The sequence below is a fragment of the Erpetoichthys calabaricus genome, chromosome 2 (assembly GCF_900747795.2).
Source record: "Erpetoichthys calabaricus chromosome 2, fErpCal1.3, whole genome shotgun sequence".
In the NCBI taxonomy this organism is placed as follows: domain Eukaryota; kingdom Metazoa; phylum Chordata; class Cladistia; order Polypteriformes; family Polypteridae; genus Erpetoichthys; species Erpetoichthys calabaricus.
In genome coordinates, this window is record NC_041395.2 from 32901781 (window position 1) to 32923999 (window position 22219).

Consider the following 22219-nt stretch of genomic DNA (forward strand, 5'->3'; position numbering starts at 1 on the left):
CTCCAGTGAGAGTTCACGTCAACTCCATGCGTCCCCAACTTCTCATGGGACTTTTGTTCTGAGTAAAGAATCAGCACAGGTAAAAAGAAAAAAAGGACCAGAAGAGAAGAAGTAGTCAATAAACAAAGTGTGTAACCCCAATACAAAATCAGAAATCAAAGTCGGAAATAAGGTAGCTAAAATGTTCTTTAACCAGAAAACTGAATAGGGAAATAACCGCACACAAAGTCTATTAGGTGTAACACTAGATGGCGCTATACCAGCACTTAACCCAACACACAGACACTGACAACACGAGTTAAAAGCAACAAGAAGTTGTTTAATGATGTTCCTTCTTGTACAGTGCTCTTCCAGCACCACCGATAAACAGGCAAATAACTACAATAATATTCACTAATAAATCACAATATTCCTCTACACCTCCCAGCAAGCTCTGTCCTCTACTGCCCAACTCCGTCTCACTTTCTGGGCCTCCACCAGTCCTTTATATAGTCCTCTACCCGGAATGGAGAATTGTATTTTTCTTCAGCCCGGAAGTACGTCTGTGCTTCCGTCCCTGTGACTTTGGAGTACTTCCAGGCGATGTAAACAGTAGGGACTCCCCAGGCTCCCTGCAGCGTGTCCTGGCGGCACCCACAGTACCCAGCAGGGCTGTATTGGCGAACTTCAAGTCTCATATTGCCCTGCAGGCATCTGGGGCACTGCTGCAGTCCAGGTAAGCTCCCATCTATCGTCCTGGGGGAGGCAGTGTCCCTGATAAGCTGCCTTCCCCCATCTTTCGGTTACTGGGGCATCCCAACCGGGATAAACTGCCGGCCGTCCCCTACATAGGATATCTGCAATCCCGGATAATGACAGGACAGATGCTTAACTCTTTTACCCATCTGTAAGTGACATCGCACATGAATGCTGAAGGATTGTAACTAAAGTGACAAAATCACAAAATGGCAGCATCTGTAGACAATAAACATGGCATAAAAGTCAGTACAAAAAATTTTTAAGCAATTCAAAATACATCAGTTGGCAATATAAACAATTAGTGATATAAATGATTTCTCCACCAATCAGAACTTAGTGAGAGTAAAAAAAATAGTGAACTATAAAAATAATTATATAATAAATTATGAATGAAAATATTTCACAAAAGGGACCATATCATAATAATGCATGTGTAATCATATTAAAAAAGATGGATCAATGACAACCCTGGGCGGCACGGTGGCACAGTGAGTAGCGCTGCTGCCTTGCAGTTAGCAGACCCGGGTTCACTTACCTGGGTGGAGTTTGCATGTTCTCCCCGTGTCTGCGTGGGTTTCCTGCGGGTACTCCGGTTTCCTCCCACAATCCAAAGACATGCAGGTTAGGTGCATTGGCGATTCTAAATTGTGCTTGGTGTGTGTGCCCTGCGGTAGGCTGGCGCCCTGCCCGGAGTTTGTTTCCTACCTTGCACCCTGTGTTGGCTCCAGCAGACCCCCGTGACCCTGTAGTTAGGATATAGCGGGTTGGATAATGGATGGTTGGATGACAACCCCTGTTCAAAAGGGACATTAGCGGTATCATATTACTGTATGTTTTATATGTCTTTACCATCTTTTTCAGTTTCCGCAGTATAATTGGAGTTGGAGTTGGAGCTGGGTCTTATGTCCTTGCCAGGCACATGGTGAGCCATTAATTATTTTATTGTTCCAGATAAATCATTAAGCATGTTCAGTAACTTCCTTGTGCTGTAATTTATTTCACTGGATTTCAATGATGTTTTCAAAGAGTAAGAGATTTATTTTTTGTTATTTATTGTAATTGTGACAATCCTCTTACAGCAGACATCTTTACGATTAAATATAATAAATGTAATATTTACATTTTCAGGAGATTGTTGAATTATAATGACCGTTTTTTTGCCAGTCTTTTTGTAACATGCTGCATGGCTTCAACTTTACATTCTGATCCATAATAATTGACTGCAGCCTAGCACCACTGATAATATGTGAAGGCCTGCTTATTCAAGCTATGGACAGGGAGAAGTGCATGAGCTGAGCAAAATGGAATCTGACACTCACAAAACACTTATCATATTTTATTATGTGTCATCAAGTGAAGCAGTGGTTTTCCATTGTCTCTCAACAGGATTCATGCCTGATTGGTACTCTTCAGATAAGCACACCTGACATCATGAGCCCTTTTGTACGAGTTCCTTTCTCTACCACTGTAAAGCAAAGGCCTGTAGGTACCCAAATGTAAAAAAAAAAGGCCAAACATTAGGGAAAAAAATATGAAATTGCTGTCACTGCTCTCTAATGCTGTGGTAAACAAGAATATATTAAAATACATTATTTTATTTAATAGAAAACACATACCAGCCTTTAACTGTTTTCACTTCTTTCCCAGTTCCTAATACCTTGTGGAAAGAACTCTACAGAAAACCCCAGTACAGTTAATTAGACGCTGAAAGTAGCAGTGGTCTGCCGTAGTCAATGGCCGTTTCAAAAGGTCCATCTATCTAGATATGGGTAGGATTTTTTTTCTCTCCTGAAAAATGAAATTGTTTGAGACATGGATCATCTAGCTGCTGGAAACATTTCTTGTGGATTTTGGACCATGGTGAGTCGATAGAAAAATCTGAAGGACCTGGATGATACTCTCATGCAGTAAACCCCCTCATCCTGACATCACTCTATTGGGTTGGTATCCAGGGACTTTGCAGGCCACTGAAGTAAACTCAAGTCGTTGTCGTGTTTCTTAATGTTGTGCTTTGTAACATGGAGTATTACACATGGAAAGGAGTAGTTTTTCAATTTGTTTGAATTTTTCATAATTTACTTAAACGTTTTCATATTTTAAGTATTAAAATTGTTGAAAATGGTTTTGTTTCTACTACAACATCCATACTATAAGGATGCTGGTTGTTACGTCTTCTTGACTATGTTTCACCTGACCCACACTATGAAAGATAGAGACACACTTGAGTCACTGTCCAAGCTTCTGCATTGCATTTATTTACTTGGCCAACGCTTTTATTCAAAGCGACTTACAACATTTGAGATACAATTGCTTACATTTCTTTTGGTTTTCCAATCGGAGCACAGGCTGGTGAAGTGACTTGCTCAGGATCACACAGTGTCAGTGGTGGGATCTGAACCCACAACCTCATGGTTTGAAGTCCAAAGCCTTAACCACTGCTATGTTCTTTTGACTATTGTTTCAGGTTTCGTAGGCGTATTTTAGCCAACCTCTTTTGGATTCTGATCCTGTAAAATTCCTGACCATTCTTATGTGTTCTGTTTTTTGTGTTCTTTATTTCCCAGTTCATTAGTCTTTCACAAGACTGTGGCCTTTAAAAGGGTTCACATGGTTAGCAACACTGTATAAGTACGCCTGTGGTATGCAGATGTAATTTACTTTAAATATTCCTCACGCTGTAACACTATCACCACCAGATTGTTGTATCTCGGCCAGGGATCCTCCCCTGGCTGGAGTTTAAAGTCTTGTTTTGTATCCTTTTTGTTGTGCCATTTATTTATGGTAGTGTTACTTTTGTTGGTTATCTGATGTACTTTCTTTGCTTGAGTTTTATTCCATGTGTTCTGTGGGTGGTCCCACCTGCCAGTCACCACCAGGAACTGCCGTCCACCCCTTAAATTTGGAGGGTCCCCAAAGTTCCTGGCAGTTAATTTTGTGTACACTCTGAAGGTGTAAGTTCTTGTGCTTTATGATTTTCTTGATTTTTTTTTGACCTCCTGCTCTGTGTTTTGACTGTGCTAGTGGACTTGTCACAGGCATTTCTACTTTGCCCTTGTGATCCACAGAGCATCATTATGATTGAATATCATGTTTTGTAAAGAATTCATCTTTTATTTTATAAACATTCAAGAAGGCCTGCTGTGCCTAGTGTATGTTTCTAACAGGATTCCTCCCTCTTGTGGGCCTTTTTGGAGGTGCTTTTGGGACTTTCATACTTTGGGACTGCTAGTTCCTGACACAAATGAGGGAAAGTGTGTTCCTGGTCTCATGTGGTCTACACCAAATTCTCACTCTGTCTTCTGCATTTTGAAGCAGAAATAGGAATTTGTGAGGCTAAGTAAGGTTTTTTTTTTCAGTCTTCTATCAATCAGTTTTTGATGACCACTTGCCCAGCTGTTCATCTTCGTGAATCCAGTGTGACCCTCTGCTGCTGTACTCCGTCCACTTGAAGGTCCAACTTGCTGTGCTGTCAGACATGCCATGATGCCTGTTTACTGTTGTAAACATGTGCTATTTAAGCATTTGTGGCCTATCTGTTAGCTTTGGCATTGTCTGACCATTTTCCGCACACCTCCATCATTAACACTGTGTTTTTGCTCACAGAACTGCATTCAATGGATGTTTTTCATTTATCACATCATTGTTTTTATTCTGTAGGGACTGTAGTGCATGAAAATCCCAGGAAGGGAGCCATTCATGATATGTTAGAGCCACAGCATCTGGCACCAACAGTCATACCACAATGAAAGTTTGGAGTAGCACGCTATGTGTCTTAATGAAGAAATGACCGCCGTGTGTGTTTCTGTTCTGACTGCCAGAACTGTCTGCCATAAAGATCAACTAGGCGGCACTAAGTCGAGGTTAAGAATAGATAGGGGTTTGATTCTCAGAATAAGAGGCTGACTCACAAATCAAGCACTGGTTACCTGTATGTTAACTGGCAGTTAATGTATGCATACTGGGTCACAATGAATGTTACTCTTTCAATGAGCTTACATGCTTCACTGCATGCAGATCTCTAAGGTGGCCTCAACAACCCCCAACAAACTGCACTGATCTCTGAAATTGTTTCATTATATCGAGTGCCATTTTGCAGTTAATCACAGCCCTCATTTTTACACATTCATTAGGGATCCAGGTGGAAGAATTGTGATTATTATTATCAGACAGTCACCATCACAAAGCTTGGTAGTGGCTTCCCTCTCCATACAGAGACACGATAATTCCAAAACTCAGGCTGTATATTTTGCACATAAGCAGATAAGCTTGTATACCATGGCTTTTTCTGACTACAAAAATTCACCCTTATTATTGAACTTTACCAGTGACAGCCAGAGTATGCCAAGAAGGAGCTGAAGCAGACAGGCAATGAGAGGAAGAAAGAAAGATACAGAAATGAGAAATGAAGAGAGGTAAAAATACAGTGGAACCTCGGTTCACGAACGTCTCTGAACACATACAACTCGGGTTAAGACCAGAAAGTTCGCCAAACTTTTGCTTCGGTTCACGACCACACACTCGGTATATGAACAAGCCTGTTTCCCTTTCGGTTTGTGCGCGCCGATGGTTTCTGCACGTGTTCAGTCTCACCCTGTGCAGCGAGCGAGAGAGAGAGAGATAACACGCGAGAGAGACAGACAGACGCGCACGCGCGCGAGAGAGAAAGAGGGGGCTGACCACATAAGGCCGGAAGGCAGTTAAAGAATGCACCGGGCTTGTTTTTAAACAGACTGATTCGAGCATTGTTTTAACCTCGTTGTATTTAATGAAGACTTTTTTCTATTGGATTTTACCCTCCACTTCACTTCTGTTTACAGCGATCGGTTCATAGTGTGCATTGTTGCAATGTTACTTTTCTTGGTTGTTTATTAAATTACGAAATTACGGATTTTTCAAATGTTCATTTTTTTTCCCTGTGCTTAACTCATTAAAAAAAAAGTGTTTTTAGCGAGCAGTTTGTAGCGCTATAGCGCGAACTATTGCAATGTTAGTTTTCTCTGTTGTTCAAGGTTTTCTCAGTGTTATTCAATGTTTTTACATTTAGTTTACTGTTACGCTGTGCATTCTATGGTATAATTAACTATATTTGGGCTTAAAAATCTTTAAAAAATATATATTTACATAGAGTTCGTATGGTCTGGAATGGATTAATTGTATTTATATACAATCCTATGGGGGAAATTACTTCGGGTCACGACCAAATCGGGTTACGACCAGAGTTTTGGAACGAATTACAGTCGTGACCCGAGGTTCCACTGTATACAGCCTGTAGATGTTTTCACACCCCGTGTCTGCATTTGTCTGAACTGTTTCAGTTGAAATGCAGTATCAGGCTAAACATCTTCAGACATATTTTTGTTTCAAATGACTCTGATGCTTCTCTTACACTGTTTTTTGTTTTCAACTATACCAAGCCCTAGGAAGAGAAAAGAGAACATGCATTCTTTACTCAGAAACCATAGTGACTAAGATCCATCCACCTATTATCCAACCCTCTATATCCTAACTACAGGGTCACAGGGGTCTGCTGGAGCCAATCCCAGCCAACACAGGGTGCAAGGCAGGAAACAAACCCCGGGCACGGCGCCAGCCCACCACAGGGTGCGCACACACACACACACAGCACACAGTAGGGACAATTTAGAATCGCCAGTGCAACTAACCTGCATGTCTTTGGACTGTGGGAGAAAACTGGAGTACTAGTCACTAAGATCTGTGAGAAAACGTATTTATTTCCAACTTTCTTTTGTTGTCATAACTATACAATACAAATGTGGAAGGGTTGTTTTTGAAGCCAAACTATTTGCAGCTACGAAGTGGGCGTATTCTGTAACTTTTAAGGCTTTTGTTTCATGTTTCTTCTGTATCTCCAATGTCCACAATTTGAATCGCTGGAAAAAGTTGTTTCTTTCTCTTTAATTGATAAGTACATCTTCATTTAATGGGAGTAATAAAACACAAGAACAACATCAAAGGGTTGGGGGTCCACCCCGTATACTGTAGAGTAGGTGGGCAATGAAAGGAGGTCTTTACAGACTGGAGTCCAGAACAGAACTGAAAATATCAAAAATGACTGTCATATATACAGTATAGTCGGTGGATGGGAAATGACATCATGGAAAGTGGCATTCTGGAACCAGAAGTGAGATCAGCAGGAGGTGGGATCTTGTAGACCCATACCAGAAGTGATGATGTGGTTGTCTTCTGAGGACAGGAAATTATCATTAATTTGAGGGTTCGTCAGTTGTTCTGCAGGAAGAGAGTACAAAGAGTTTGAGGGTAGCGCCAACCCCTGGTCCAGTGGGAACATGCACTTATTTGAGCCCGTAAACTACCTCTCAGTCGCACGTGTGTGACATGGGACAATATTCTAGTGCCAGTGAATTAATGCCATGACTGTAGAAATAACAAAAATAGAATTCAAAAATGCCTGAATTATCCGTTAATAAAGCTAATTCTGGAAATTTTGCAATCTGAAATTGTTGAAGACTGTAGGCAGCCAAGAATCAAGTTAAAAAAGAGTAAAAGTGCACCCAAGTGGCATTCATTATCACTATGAAATCTAGGCTTTGTATTACATATGTCACAGTATGAGGGATAACAAAGTAAAAAACAATATATTTTACTGCTGTGTTTTTATTGTATATATATTGATAAATACAGCAAAGTAAATGTATTTGTCTTAAACAAAAAATATTCAGTTTTCTTTTGCCAAGGTGGCACAGTAGTTAATGCTCCAATGCCCTATTTTCAAGTCACTGCTCCGGTCACTCTCTGTGTAAAGTTTATAAGCTGTAGGTGCCCACTTGTATGGTTTTCATGGTACTTTACATTCTTCATGTAAGTTAGATCAGTCAGTGCCTTGAAACTGGATGAGTGTGAATGTGCCCTGCATTGGACTGGTGCACTGTCCAGGACTGATTCCTGCCTTGTGTCTGATAAAACCAGAATAGTCTCCAGCAACCTTATGAGCCTGTATTGAGATCAATGAATCATTTGAAGCTGATATTAGTTGTGACATGGAACAGCAGAAATAAAATCAGCCTCATAAGATCATCAAGCAGCAGCCTGAGTTTGGTGTTGCATCTCAAAATGAGAAGTGAAGAAAGAGGGAGAAATAGCAGGAAGCAGATTTCTATTGTTAGGTCTTTAAGTAGATAAAAGAAAAATTTGGTTATATAAGTGATAGCCAGAACAGTAGTCTTATACTCTTCACCAAATATATATTATCAGTGGATTCCAGAAAGTATTACACTAACACAGTGGAACAGTTCCAGTTCCTGCGTGAAAGTTTCTTATTGATTCTCTGTCTTTGTGGTTTCCTGTCATATCCCAAAGAAATTCATCTTAATTTGAATGGTATAATGACACTCTGGACGGGACTGCCGTCTCATCTTTGAATGATATCTGTTTTTTTAGACCAAAATGTTTGGCGTATGCTTTAATCTATTACAAGCCTGCATGGGAATAAACTGATTCAGAAAATGAGTGGATAGATACAAGAGGAAGGATTATACTGTACAACTAAACCAAGTGCTTGTTTTGCAGCTGAACAGCCCTGACACGGTCGAAGGACTGGTTCTGATTAACATGGATGCAAATGCCAAAGGATGGATGGACTGGGCAGCACATAAGGTTAGTCATGAATTTCATGAGGTTTACTGAAAAAAAACAGACAGTGTAGCAAAAAGTGTCAATTTTCAATTTATTTCAGTTATGAGATTCATCTTTGAGGTAAACTAAATTTGCCTGATTTTATATAGTGACCTTCCTATAAAATGTGTCTATCTCTCTTTTATTACGTATACACATGCATCAGTGGTTCAACACAGACCATACCGTTATACATTTGATTTGTGTACAATGCACTGTCATTTAAGAATTATTCATTCATTTTCAGTCTCATGCCAAATCATGCACAGAAATCTGGATTTGATATAATATACTAAGGAATCCCAACATCACTTGATTACAATTTTCTCTCTTGATCCATTCATATTTAAAAAAAAATACAATTCTGTAATAAATGGAAATAATATGTAGACATCAGGCAAGATTAAAGAAATAGTCCATGTAAAACTGATACTTTTCTATATGTTACTTACCCCATGTAGTTTGTAGTGATGGCTGAGAAAAAAAAATTAATCTCATGTTTTCATGCAAAATGAGGGAAAAGCGTTCATAATATAACAACAGAACAATGTAGTGACCTGTACTGTTCTGCGGCAAATGAGGTGAAAACGTCCATGGAAAAAAGAAAAATCTTCTCACTTTATTTTTCTCACTCTAGCAAAAGTTTGCATGTCCATTATCCAGTCATATGCTCAAAACGAGCAAAACACTTGTGCTAAAATATTAATTATTAATTATTTCTGGGAAAAGCAGCATACATCGTAAAAGGAAAACACATTCCCACAATATGGTCCTTCTGAACTGAAGCCCACCTCTCTCTGTGTCATGCATTGGTCAGGACTCCTGTCTTCAATTTAACAGCATGGTATTATGGGAATATGTTTTTCCTGTTTACAATGTGTGCTGATTTTTCCCAAAGTAACTTGTTAATATATTTTTGCAACTGTAAATTTTTTGACAACATAGCACCAAAGTTTACTATTCTGAGAAGTTTCTTTTGTTTTGCTTTCTTTAATGTACTTTTTCTCCTTTATATTTATTTTGAAGTGAATGGATGTATCTGTTAAGTTATTATTTGTTTGATTGAGTAGCAGACCATGGTATTGGTCTAGATTTTTGAACATAAAGTCAAATTAAAAAAAAAGAATAGCACCACTGTTATAATTTTTATATTAAAACAGTTGTTTCCGTTTATTTTTTGTTTTGTTCAAATACAAATACTTGCTTAAAAAGGCTTAAGTAATTCCTTGAAGGCAGCCATACATGGTAAATGCACAGAACTTTAAAAAGAAAACATTAGTTTTGTGTTTGAAAATGTTTATTGTCTTAACCCCAGTCTTAACCCTACATGTCCTGTGCGGCGTTGGCACTATCATTTATTAAAGAACATAAGAAATCACTAAATGAAGAGGTCCTACAAAAACAAAACACAGAAAATTACCTTGTGTAGTTGCTCCCGAAAAACTCCCTATGGATTCCCAAGAAACAGGAATCCAATAAACAGCCTACTGTAGTCTCAAAACAGTATGCCCAGCAGCACATATCAAACAGGCCAGCATTCATTAGCTGTTTGCATTTCTATTTTTAAGTCATTTTACATGTACACACTACATATTGCTTCTTCTGGAAAAACACACATATGAAAGCCATTTCTGATAAAAAAAAATTCAACATTTTCTGTTTCCTAAAATAGCACTGTTGGAGAAAGTAGCTGAAATACTGTAAACCGTAACACAGGTGCTTGTGTTCTGGCAGGATTCCTTCTCGTCTTCCTCCATGTGTGTATGGACCTGGCTTTGTGCACAGCAGCCATGGTGAAACACAAAATGGCCTTCCCCAAATAGTTGGCACAAAGTTGGAAGGACACAATTATCTAAAATCTTTGTTTGCTGTAGCATTCACCGGAACCAAAGGACCTAGCCCAAACCCTGAAAAATGGCTCCAGACCATTATCCCTCCTCCACCAAACCTCACAATAGACATTACGCAGTTAAGAAAGTAGTGTTCTCCTGGCATCCTCCAAAATCAGATTTCAGATTTCTCCATCACACTGCCAGAAAGTGAAACATGTTTCATCATAACAGAGATCCTGTTTCCACTGCTCCAGTTATATTGTTATAACTTTCTAATGTTGATTTAGTTACTTGAAAGTTAAACTCCTTTCTCATGTACTGGCACTGTTCAATTTTCCACCTCTTATATATTTGATATACAAAATTTAGGGGGTTCTTGCAAAATGCCACTGTGTCTTATAATCAAGAAACAAATAGTGACACCCTGGTAGATAAAAGAGGGGGATTTACTAAGATAACATGAAATACACAGGGATATACAACACCAAGATATTGACAAATACTATAAAATACCAAAGTATGGTGTGTCTGTTGGTTTACCTAAATACAAGTAAGACCCCTTACTATCTGTGGGGTGTCTACTGCACGTGCCCAAAACAAGGACCTCCAGGATCACTTCATGGAACTAGAAGAGGCCCATAGAACTAGGGCTAACCTGCCATTCCCAGATGTCTTTGCAACCCAACAGACAAACACATCATGCCAGGTCTAGGCAAGCCTGCAAGGGCAGGAGAATACAGTAAGTGGTAAGAGGTCAATCACAAAGCTGTGTGCTTACTTGCAATGAATGCACTTTTTGAAACACTACATATCCATTACACATACAGTAGTTCCTTCTTGTTCATTTATTATAATTTCGTCCAGTAAACAGTAACATCAGTAACCATGGTGGATACGTATACAGTATAATCTGTTAAGACATTCCTGCCAGCACATCTTAAGGCTAGCTAGCCTCCCCATCCAGGACCCAATCCATCCTCCAATATCCTGTGTAATTATAGACAAAAATGCCATCTTCGCTCTTTTAAAAAAAACACGTGTATATATTTTAATACTATCAAAAGATTCTTAAACAGACAACATTTATTTCTGACGTGTTTACAGGGTGATCATACAAAAGATTGAGGGCTCTTTACATAAAAAGTCTGTCCCATAGTTTGGTGTCAACTTTCCTTTGAATTGTAAGGCAGGTGAGATCCTGTAACACACTACTGTGCACATAATCATTATTGTTTTATAATGATGTATAATTGTATTGAGGTAGTAATTCTAATTGGTGGTGTTGCTGTTATTATTATTAACATAAGAAAATGAATAAACAAGCGATCACCTTTCAGACAAACGTGCAAGCTACATCAGCTAATAGGTAAAAGTCCAGGCATCTCAGTCAGTTGTTTTATAAAACGTTACACTTGTGTTCTGTTCTAGCTGACCTCATTCCCGTCAATGTTAACATACATTGGATCGTGTTTAGTGAGAACTGATTTCTTATTGGCTATTAGTCTGTATTAGGGGCACTGAGAATTTAACTGTGCTTGTCTCAGGACAGATGGGTCTTGGTATCTTTAAGACTCAGAATCCATGTCTTCATTCATTTATGTGTGCATTTCAAAGTGTCAATATCTCTCTCTGTCTCTCTCTTTATTTCCCCCATAGTGGCCAGTTTCATAAATACAATGCATACCTGAATAATAAACCTTTCCTGTTTTACTGCACATGCCACATTTTGAGCAATATTACTTAACTACTTTTAATTTTTCATTTCTCTAGCTGACGACTCTCACCTCGACGCTTACCGACAAGCTTCTTGCTCACCTTTTCAGTCAGGTAAGAATTTCTTATATTGCACTGTATCCTATTTCAATGTAAATTGCACTTTCTTTTACATTGACTCCAAACAGAGTTTACTGTTTGCTACTCTCTGATGCAATTGGCTTATTATAATCTTTCTACTATTTTACCAATTTTTGTTCCTGATGATATTGTAAAAAGTGAAATCCTTAATTTTGATGTTAGTCTAGACAAAAGGAATATAGACAGTGCTGTAAGAGTCTCTGCTCAGCGCTATTCTCTGTTATCTTCGTTATCTTTTCCAACCAGACGCTTTCTTTTCAACACCATGGATCATCCTTGATGGTTTGACTTTTCACATAAAGGATTATATTCCATGTGTTGCAACACCATCACACTTAACGGGCTCAGAATAGTTGGTGTCCGTTGCCATCAGAAAGCCTCTATGTCTGACACCTTATGTTAGAGGGTAGTGATGTGTGACACAATGACTTGAGGACAGCTGAGGTCTGATGCTGGATGGCTAAGGACATCCTAAAATGGGCCCCTGTAGTGTTGTTTTGCAGTCCCTACCAGAATTCTTTTCAATTATTTGTCTCCCTTGCCTGCACTACACTCTGTCTCCCTTGGTGTCTGTTTGGTGTTTTTCTTACCACTTCTGGTGCACTGATACATTTTATAGTGGGCTCAATTTGTAAGAGATCACCTTTGACTGAATTATCATCTCTTTTGACCTTATGACATGTATTTGTTACTTGTTATTTATATTACATTTTAAAAAACTGAAGTCGATTTAAAATGTCAAATCATTTATGTACATTTATCTTTAGAAAGTTTCATTCTCCATCCTGCTCCTTGCGAGAGAGATGGTGGCAAAATTAGTAGGACAAAATTTGTCATCCTATCCTTAGCAGCAATCTGGAGACTTCTGGATTATAATCCTTACAGTTTGTAGGTTTTTTTTAATCACTGGGCCATTTCCTGATAACTGTTCTGTGAAAGGCACCCACTACATCTATAAAGCACATTAATTGGATCCACTTACTATGGAGAAGAAGCAGTTCTCTCCCTGTCTACAGAAACTGAGCTCAGCAACCCTGCACAGTAACCTTATTGCAACCACTTGTGCTAACAGTGTCATTCTTTTGGTCACTGCCTTAGGTGAGGGGTAGGAATGTTGATTGACTTGTTCATTTAAAGCCTTGTCAGAGGACTAATCTCCTAGTTTATCACCACCTACCGTGTATACTCACATATAAGTCGGGTCTTGAAACCTGAAATATCGATCATAAAATCAGACCCCGACCTATACGCCCGTTCAAAAATGCGAGACTTACGTTTTTTTGTTTTTTTTTTTATAACATCTTCTTGCCTCCTCCAATCTTGCATCTGTTTATCAGACGCATCAAATTTTGTTGCAGCAGCGCAATCACTAATTTACACAATGTTTAATTTAAAACCAGCTTCGTATTTTCTTCTGATCGAATGCTCCATTGTAGATAAGGCATACTCTTATGATAAATGTGTATAAGGGTGTGAGATACAAAAAACACAAGTCAATGCAAACTTTGCTTTGGAATAGTTTGGGTATTGCCGTGTGGTCACGTAGGCACAATAGAGGGAGAGGTTAGGAGCACACGCTAATACAGCGCATTGCCACACCCATATAGAAAAAAAAGGCAGTGTGCTCCGTGGTTACTCTCTCAGGAGGGCGTTAGCATATCATAATCTCTTGGACCAATAGCGCGAGTTTTACGCATTCGACTTATACGACCGACATTATAAAATATCAGAAATGATACAGTAAAATCAAGTACTGACTTATCCATGGGAGAACTTATCCGTGAATATATACGGTATCTACAATTTTCAAAGAACTGCCACTAGTGTGCAGTGGGTAGCGCTGCTGCCTCGCAGTTAGGAGACCCGGGTTCACTTCCCGGGTCCTCCCTGTGTAGAGTTTGCATGTTCTCCCCGTGTCTGCGTGGGTTTCCTCCCACAGTCCAAAGACATGCAGGTTAAGTGCTTTGGCGATTCGAAATTGTCCTGTGTGTGTGTGTGTGTGTGCATGTGCATGCCCTGCGGTGGGCTGGTGCCCTGCTCGGAGTTTGTTTCCTGCCTTGCGCCCTGTGTTGGCTGGGATTGGCTGCAGCAGACCCCAGTGACCCTGTAGTTAGGATATAGCAGGTTGGATAATGGATGGATGGATGCCACCAGTGCCTGTCTGGTTTGGTGCTGTCTCTGTTGAAGTTAAGGCCAATATGCAGTGCATCATCAGAGCTTGTGAAAAGATCATAGGCTGTAACTAACCTCACGTACAAGTCTTATATGTGTCCAGGGTAAGGAAGGGGGCCACAAAGATTATTGTTGATCCGACTCACCCAGGGCATCACTTTTTCCGAAGACTTTCTTCCAGCAAAAGCCTTTGTGCAGTGAAAGCTAAAATAACATGTCATTTTTTTCCATATGCAGTTATTCTGATTAATCAGGTCTGAGCTTCTACTCAATATCTATGTACTGTAGATGTGCACACTGAATATTTTAATCCTACTATCTCTTTATTTTTTGTATTGCCCTTGTATGCTGCATCATATTTTATCATTTTAGATTTGATCTTTTTATATTTATCTTTTGCATTCTGTTTTGTTCTTGTATGTTGCACCAATATCATCAAGACAAATTCCTGGTACACATTAGTGTACTTGGAATCACAATCTGAATTCCCTTTATTGGCCAAGTTGTGAACTTGTATCAGATTTCAAGTTCTTTGCAGTCTCAACAACAGAAATATGGAGCTGCTGGATGTTGTTTTCTAGCCCAGACAGAGGATATTTAGGGTGTATTTTCAAGACCCTTCCACTTATAGAGTCACTGGGGGACTGCTTAGTGATAGATACAGCTGTTAGTTTGTTTACTTGTAGCAGTCCAAGTATCTAATGACCTTTTAGAGACGGGAGGCCTGTGAGTGGATTTGTGAATAGGGACCTCCTTTGCTATAAACCAGTTGATGCACAAATTAAATAAGGATAAGAGTAATGGGATACATACATACACCTGCCAGATTATTCAACAATAAATAAACCATTATGTAAATCTCAATAATTTAATTCTACTGCAAAAGCATTCATTTACTAAATGGAAGCAGATTTTAGCTAATACAATAAATTTAGTTAGCTGAATTATAAGCAGTTGACAGCTGAGAAGAGCAAAAAAAAGATAAAATTAACAATATTCCTGGAAAAATAAACTTTGGACTTTTTAGCCCAAATGACTGTCTACTTCCTCGTGTGTGTCCTACAATACGGTGTGATACATTCTCTGTCCAAAATACTGTCAGAATCATGCAGTGGTCTAATGCATATGTCTCTTTTTAAGACAAGAGTTCTCAGTCACTCTGATGTCTCATTTCACAGCCAGGATTAACAGCCCAGACAATGCAGCGATGGTACCAAGTGCCACAGCTCAATGCCAAGGAGACAGAAAGAGAGACAGTATGAAAGGTTAATAGCAGCTGGTCATAATGATTGTACAATATTAGTTTCGTCGAGTAGCTAAAAAGTGAACTTTATGACCAGCATACACATGCTTCCATCTTAGACCATGGTCTCTTCTTGACAGCTCTTCAAGCCTACGTTGTTATGGTTTACATTTTTGTACCTTACTGGAGTTTTTGTTTCTGAAAAATATTTATTATTATATTTAGGGGTTTATTAATCCAAGATATCAGCTTGCACCCAGAAAGTATTATTAAAAAGTTAAATTATTTTGTTGTCTTTTTGTGATGTATTTTTTTAATCATTTTGTTGAGTGGTTGTCACTGTGTTGCTAGGTAAACAATCTGAAAGTAAGTGGCTGTGACATCAAGGGGTTATTGGGTATAAAGATTAAGACAAACACTTCATATTTTGCAGAGAAAAACAAACAGATTATTGAATGTGTATTTTGTGAGAGTTTTCTTTTTTAATGATAGTTTTGGCCTTGTTTTTGGTTTAAGTGATAGTGTTACTGACTTCCTGCTTACGAATCTTGTCTGTCACTTGTTTTAGTTTTTATCTCTTAGTCTTTTTCTAAAACTACTGGTGCCTTTCTCATTCAGTGCAGTACATCCATGACTTGATTTATGTACCATGGACTTTAGCTCCACTATAAAAGGCTAATTATTAACCTTAATGAGTTGCATGTAAGGAGATGAGTAAAGACAAGACAAAAAAGTAAAAAAGGCAACAATGAAACACAGACATTACATGGGACTTTCTTGGACAACAGTTGGGTACTGTGTGAAGAGTAATGTCAGTGTATCCAGATGGTTATACAATCAGGTCATGTAGTAAGTGATATTGAAAACAGATTGTCAGTTGACTAAGTGGCACTATTGTTTCTACTGTACACAATTGCTTATAAAAGTGCCAATCATGAAATAAATACATTACAAATGTAATCAAATGATAACAACCAATTTTCCAAAAATCTTTGATTTTTATACTTTGTTTCCCAAGCTGTCAGTGGCCATTTCTTGCCCACCTGAGATCATCTGATGCTGGCCTGCTCGCTGTTTCAAAATGACAGTCAGTAACTGCGGTCTCAATTATTAGGCTGTCCTCCTTAGGTCTTTTTAAAGAGCGTTATAACTGCGCTTTACAAATCACATTTTCTATTTTGATTTTTTAGAATAAATAATCCTGTGTTTACTTTCTCATTTATTCCTCTGTACATGCAATACTAAGAATGAATCTGCTGCTCAAGACAGATCATTATCTTTGTTAAACAGGCATGTATTCATATATTTTTTCTTAATGTATTGCACTCTCTTCCCACATATAAAACAATTTCACATGACCTTAAATGGAATCTCTGATTTGTCCAAGTGTGGATTTGTGTGAAAATATACCATCCAGAGTTGCTGCTGGAGTCAGCTCCATGTCATTGCAATGAAAAAAGGAGATTTAAGAAAATGGCTAATATCTCTTTTCCAAGGCATTCTTCTTTAAAAATAATAATGGTTCTGTCTGTATTGTCTAAAAAAACGGTTTAAACATAGAGCCGACAAAAAAGGTAAATCTGTAAGCTTTGTGCCTATAGCCTAGAAATATAAGCATTGATTTGAGAAGCTATTTACCATTGTGCTTGTGTTCTTTAGGAGACTGAGTTTCCCTGGAGCCTTAACTTAAATATTTTATGAAGGTATCCTTTGCTAATTAAAATATTTGAAATGATTGCAATCCAGAGTATCAAAATTCAAGAAGAAGGTTTATTGATTTAATGCCATTCCCTTGATTAAACGGCTTGGTAGCAACTATTTAAATGCACCCGCTACTCATATACTGTGGCTACACATGCACTAGAATAACACATGTTCAGGATTTTTTTTTTAATGTTATGTGCCTAGAAGGTTACCTGTCTTCATAATTGTCGATTTCATTTGGGTGGCACAGTGATTAGTGCTTCTTCTTTACATCTCCATAGTCCCGGTTTGAAATCTTTCCTCAGACCCTTTATATAGAGAATTTGTGTTCTATCGACTTGTGTTTTATGGTTTTCCTTTAACATTCCAAACATGGTAAGTTAGGTGTGGTTAGGTTAATGGATGGCTTTAAATTGCTCCTTTAATATAGTGATGTCCTATTTAGGGTTTATTTTAATTGTCCACTGTTTTGTCAGGATAGGCTCAGAATTGAGTAGGTTTATGGATGGAAGGATGTTTTTAGTTACAGTAATCCCTCCTCCATCGCGGGGGTTGCGTTCCAGAGCCACCCGCGAAATAAGAAAATCCGTGAAGTAGAAACCATATGTTTATATGGTTATTTTTATATATTTTAAGCCCTTATAAACTCTCCCACACTATTTTAAACATTTCACGCACAGTTATACAGCATAAACCCTTTGTATTCTCTTAGATATTAGGTAAGATTCGTTGAAATTATGTATGTAAACACAGTTTACATACAGTAAAATCTAAATATTATTTTAAAGATATCGAGCGTCTCCATTAATACGTTACAGCCATTACAACAGACAGGCCACCAGCAATAAATACGTACAATACAAGAAAAATTGTATACAGTAAAATGTGTGTACAGCGACACTAAACTATGTACATGTAATAAGTACTGTACGTAAATAATTAATTATGGTTACTCACCAACAATGACACGACGACTTGTCTGATAACGATGAGTTTAATTTTACTGCACAACAAAGGATAGCGTTGCAGCTCTTCTAAAGGAGCCTCTTCAGGCGACTGTTTAGCACCGCCGTTGTTCTTCTTCCATCACTCTTCAATCCAAATCCCTAAAGCAGATTCCATCCACACTACTACCTTATCACGTCCACTTGCAACTCGTTTTGCGCCCTGGTTAAAGGACACTGCGGCCGTAGATCTTATATGCTTTTCCTCCTTTTTAAATAAAAAGAATTGTGGACTCATTGATGCTGTAATTGTGTCCTGCAGCGGTGTAGCTGTTTCCTTACTTCAACATATCCAAAACTTTTACCTTTTCTGCAATCCTGAAGCATTAGCAGTAACGTGCATTAATTCTGAATGAGTGAGATTAGACTTCCTGGTTAATGCAGCACTCCGTTGCTGAGCCAATCAGCAGCACACAGGAACTTAACCGCGTGCTCTTATTGGGTAGCTTCTCAGCCATCCACCAATAGCGTCCCTTGTTTGAATTCAAATGCGTCCCTTGTTTGAATTCAAATGGGCAAATCAACTGAGGAAGCACACATACTGTAGACTGCAGACATCCGCGAAGCAGTGAAAAATCCGCGATATATATTCACATATGCTTACATTTAAAATCCGCGATGGAGTGAAGCTGCGAAAGACGAAGCGCGATATAGTGAGGGATCACTGTACACCAGAAAATTATATTGACATTATCAAAGATGAAATAAACTCTGAAAAATGAGAGGAAACTATTCAGTGCATCAATCTCTTTTAATTAGCTTATCCAAATATCTCATCCTGATACTTTTAAAGTTATTAAGGTTTCCTTTTAAACTACGTAAGTTGCTAGTTTGTTCCAGATTCAGACAGCTGTCTTAAACACACTTCCACTTAATTTCCACCAGCATCCCCAGGTATGCTATTCACCATTTACAGTAACTAAAAAAATGTGCTGCATCGACTTTATCAAAGCCTTTGAAAGGTCCAAGACCTAAATTACGTATGTTTCCACACAGTCTCCTCTGCTCAAGACCAGAGCAGTTTAATTCCCTCAGCCTGTCACAGTAGGAGTAGGCCTGTAGTCCTGGGATGCACCTGCTCACTCTCCTTCCTACAGCTGCTAGTGCTCCAATTACATTTTTTGTAACATGGAGACTAGAACAAAACACAGGACACCAGTTGTATTCTCCCTAGCATGTTACACATCCTTTCATTTACAATATATTGTACAAGTAGGTCTTTCCACATGTGTAGTATGCATGAATAGTTTGTTGCTAAATTCCCAAAAGGTTTCACAGAATGAAGGAAATCATTGTGTTAATAATAATTTATTTGTGAATTTCCCCTTGGGATTAATAAAGTATCTATCTATCTATCTATCTATCTATCTATCTATCATCTATCTATCTATCTATCTATCTATCTATCTATCTATCTATCTATCTATCATTCAGTCCATCAGGTTGGTTTGTTTTTAACAGCTATGTTTTCCCCAGTATCTCATTTTGACACTAAGTTGTCAGTATTTCCACTACAAAGATGTGGACTCAGTACTTTGTTCATCAGAGTGGGCAAAGTGAACCATACTTTGTGTTTGCCTTGTTAAAACATGTTAGAAGATAATTTGCTTTTAAGGACTACAACAGTGTTTACACTCCAAAGCATGTCAGTTTCTTTCTCCTCATAGTGCACCATATTAGCGGATTGTCTACAAGATGTCTTACAGCAGTCTCTAGGGGTAATAAGTTGAATATGCATAAGAACATTAGAAAGGCTTTTGACGAGAACAGACCATTCAGCCCAACAAAGTATACCAATCCTGTCCATCTAACTCCTTAAAAATAATATCAAGTCGAGTTTTGAATGTCCCTAGATTCTTAATCTCTACCATACTACTTGGTAACTTATTCTATGTGTCTAATGTTCTTGGTGTGAAGAGAAACTTCCTAACATCTGTGTAAAATTACCCATAACAAGTTTGCAACTGTACCCCCATGTTCCTTTTCAGCTAATTTTAAAATAACATTCTCGATCCACAGTATTAGTTCCTTTCATACTTTAAAGCACTTCAGTCATATCACCTCTTAATCTTTGCTTAAACTGAAACATTCAACAGCTTCGATCCTTCCCTATGATTCATACCCTGTAGTTCTGTAATCAGCCTGCTTGCTCTTCTCTTGACTTTTTCTGGCGTTGTTTTATCTTTTTTGTAGCCCAGAGGCCAAAATTGCGCACAGTATTCGAGATGAATCCTCACTAGTGTGTTATCCAGTAAAGCCTGAGCATAACCTCTCTGGACTTGTACTCTCCACATTAGCGTGGAGCTAATAACGTTCTGTTAGCTGTCTTAATGACTTCTCAACACTTGCTGTAAGTTGATAGTGACAAGTCCTCTATGACTAATAGGTCCTTCTCACAAATGTAACAATTTTACTTTCTATATGTATTAACATACATTAACTTACATTAAATTTTATCTACCGCAAATCTGCCCAAGCCTCTAAGCTATCCAAGTCCCTCTGTAATGATTCAATGGATTTTAGATTATCTTCCAACCCACCTATCTTGGTATCATCTGTGCAATTAATATTTACATTCCTGTCTAGATCATTTATTTATATTAATAATAGTAGCAGCCCTAGCACTGACTCTTGAGGAATTCCACTTTTATTATTAACCAATTCTAATAAGGTTCATCACACCCTAACCCTCTGCTTCCTTTGTTTGAACCAATTTTGCATCCATTTAAGTACTATGCAATCTCTAGAGCAGTTTAATTAGTGGCAACACATTTTTGGAAGCCTTGCAGAGACACTGTAACTCATTTAAGACAGGCAATGTCTTGAATTGCAAACCTACATGTCTGATAAGTCATGAGCCATTAGTCTTAATGTTATCTTGTCTTTGGGTGGTTGTTCCATGTCAAATCAACGAATGGCCAATGCACTTTGGACTCAAAAAATTATGGAAAAATTACCAGGTGTACCCATGTTAGTTAGGAGACAGCTTACCGAGTGTCAATTTTATCAGTCCTAATTTTTTCATTAAATTTCACAAGTCCATAGCTCAAGAACTAAACCACCGAGCAGATTCAGACTTTGCATGCTGGTACATTATTTGGTATAGTATGTGACGAAATTAAAACATTTGTCACAGATGACCCTGCATTGTCAAAACAGCCCCTTGAAATTGACCAAACTTATTTTGAGTTTTTGGCTTAGCTATGTTTAGGCCTCAGAAAGACATTTGCAACCAACACAGACTTTGGATTTTTTTTCCTTATTCTGATAACTATATAGACTTTCTATAAAAGCAATAAACAGAAAAGTAACTGTATCAGGATTTGAACAGCAGAGCACCCTAACGGCAAATGGGAATGCGCAGATAATTTAAAAAATGTTTTTCATTTATTCTTCATTGTCCCTTGGTTCTCAAATCACAAACCTTACTTTTCTTACACAAATTTAAAAATTTTAAACATAGGCTGAATGTGTCCGTAATTGTAATCATTGAGTTTTCAATCAGTAAGCTACCAAAAATATAAAACCTTTTTTTTTCGTTTCAAATGACAATGTCCTTCCTATCTCATGTTGCTGAACAGAGAATGTGATTCTCCATGGCGAAAAGAGTACCTGGTACTTGAGAATACCACTGTTACATCCCTACAGAAGATGGCAAACTCAAAGTCAGACGGGTGACTGGTCCAAATATTCACCAGTGAAGCAGCAGCTGAGATCCTGCCCTCTCACGATCACACTCCTGATCCATCAGATGTGTTCCTCACATTCCTATTGCAGGCTATGTTGGGTGCATATATGATGAAAAATGTTGGATTGGAATGATTTGTGACAAGAGTGAAGTGGAATCGGACATCCTGATATGTTTCTTGCTTCCAAACTATCTTGTACAGTCTTTCCATTGACTACCTAGAGACAGTATTTGTTGGGTGCCATTGCAGTGTGTTGTATTGCACTGCTTAGTGCACCTACAATGGTCAGTGGGAGATAGTACCATCTTGATCTGAAAGGCAAACATGCCC

General features: G+C 38.3%; 1 protein-coding gene across 1 annotated transcript in view; it reads left to right on the forward strand.

Moving 5' to 3' along the window:
• The window catches only part of ndrg2 (NDRG family member 2), a 333932-nt gene that overhangs the window by 266472 nt on the left and 45241 nt on the right, over window positions 1-22219 (forward strand). Inside the window, exons 7-9 of the mRNA XM_028793565.2 lie at window positions 1600-1660; window positions 8287-8373; window positions 11994-12050. Coding sequence (XP_028649398.1) covers window positions 1600-1660; window positions 8287-8373; window positions 11994-12050 — 205 coding nt within the window. The remainder of the gene's footprint in view (window positions 1-1599; window positions 1661-8286; window positions 8374-11993; window positions 12051-22219) is intronic.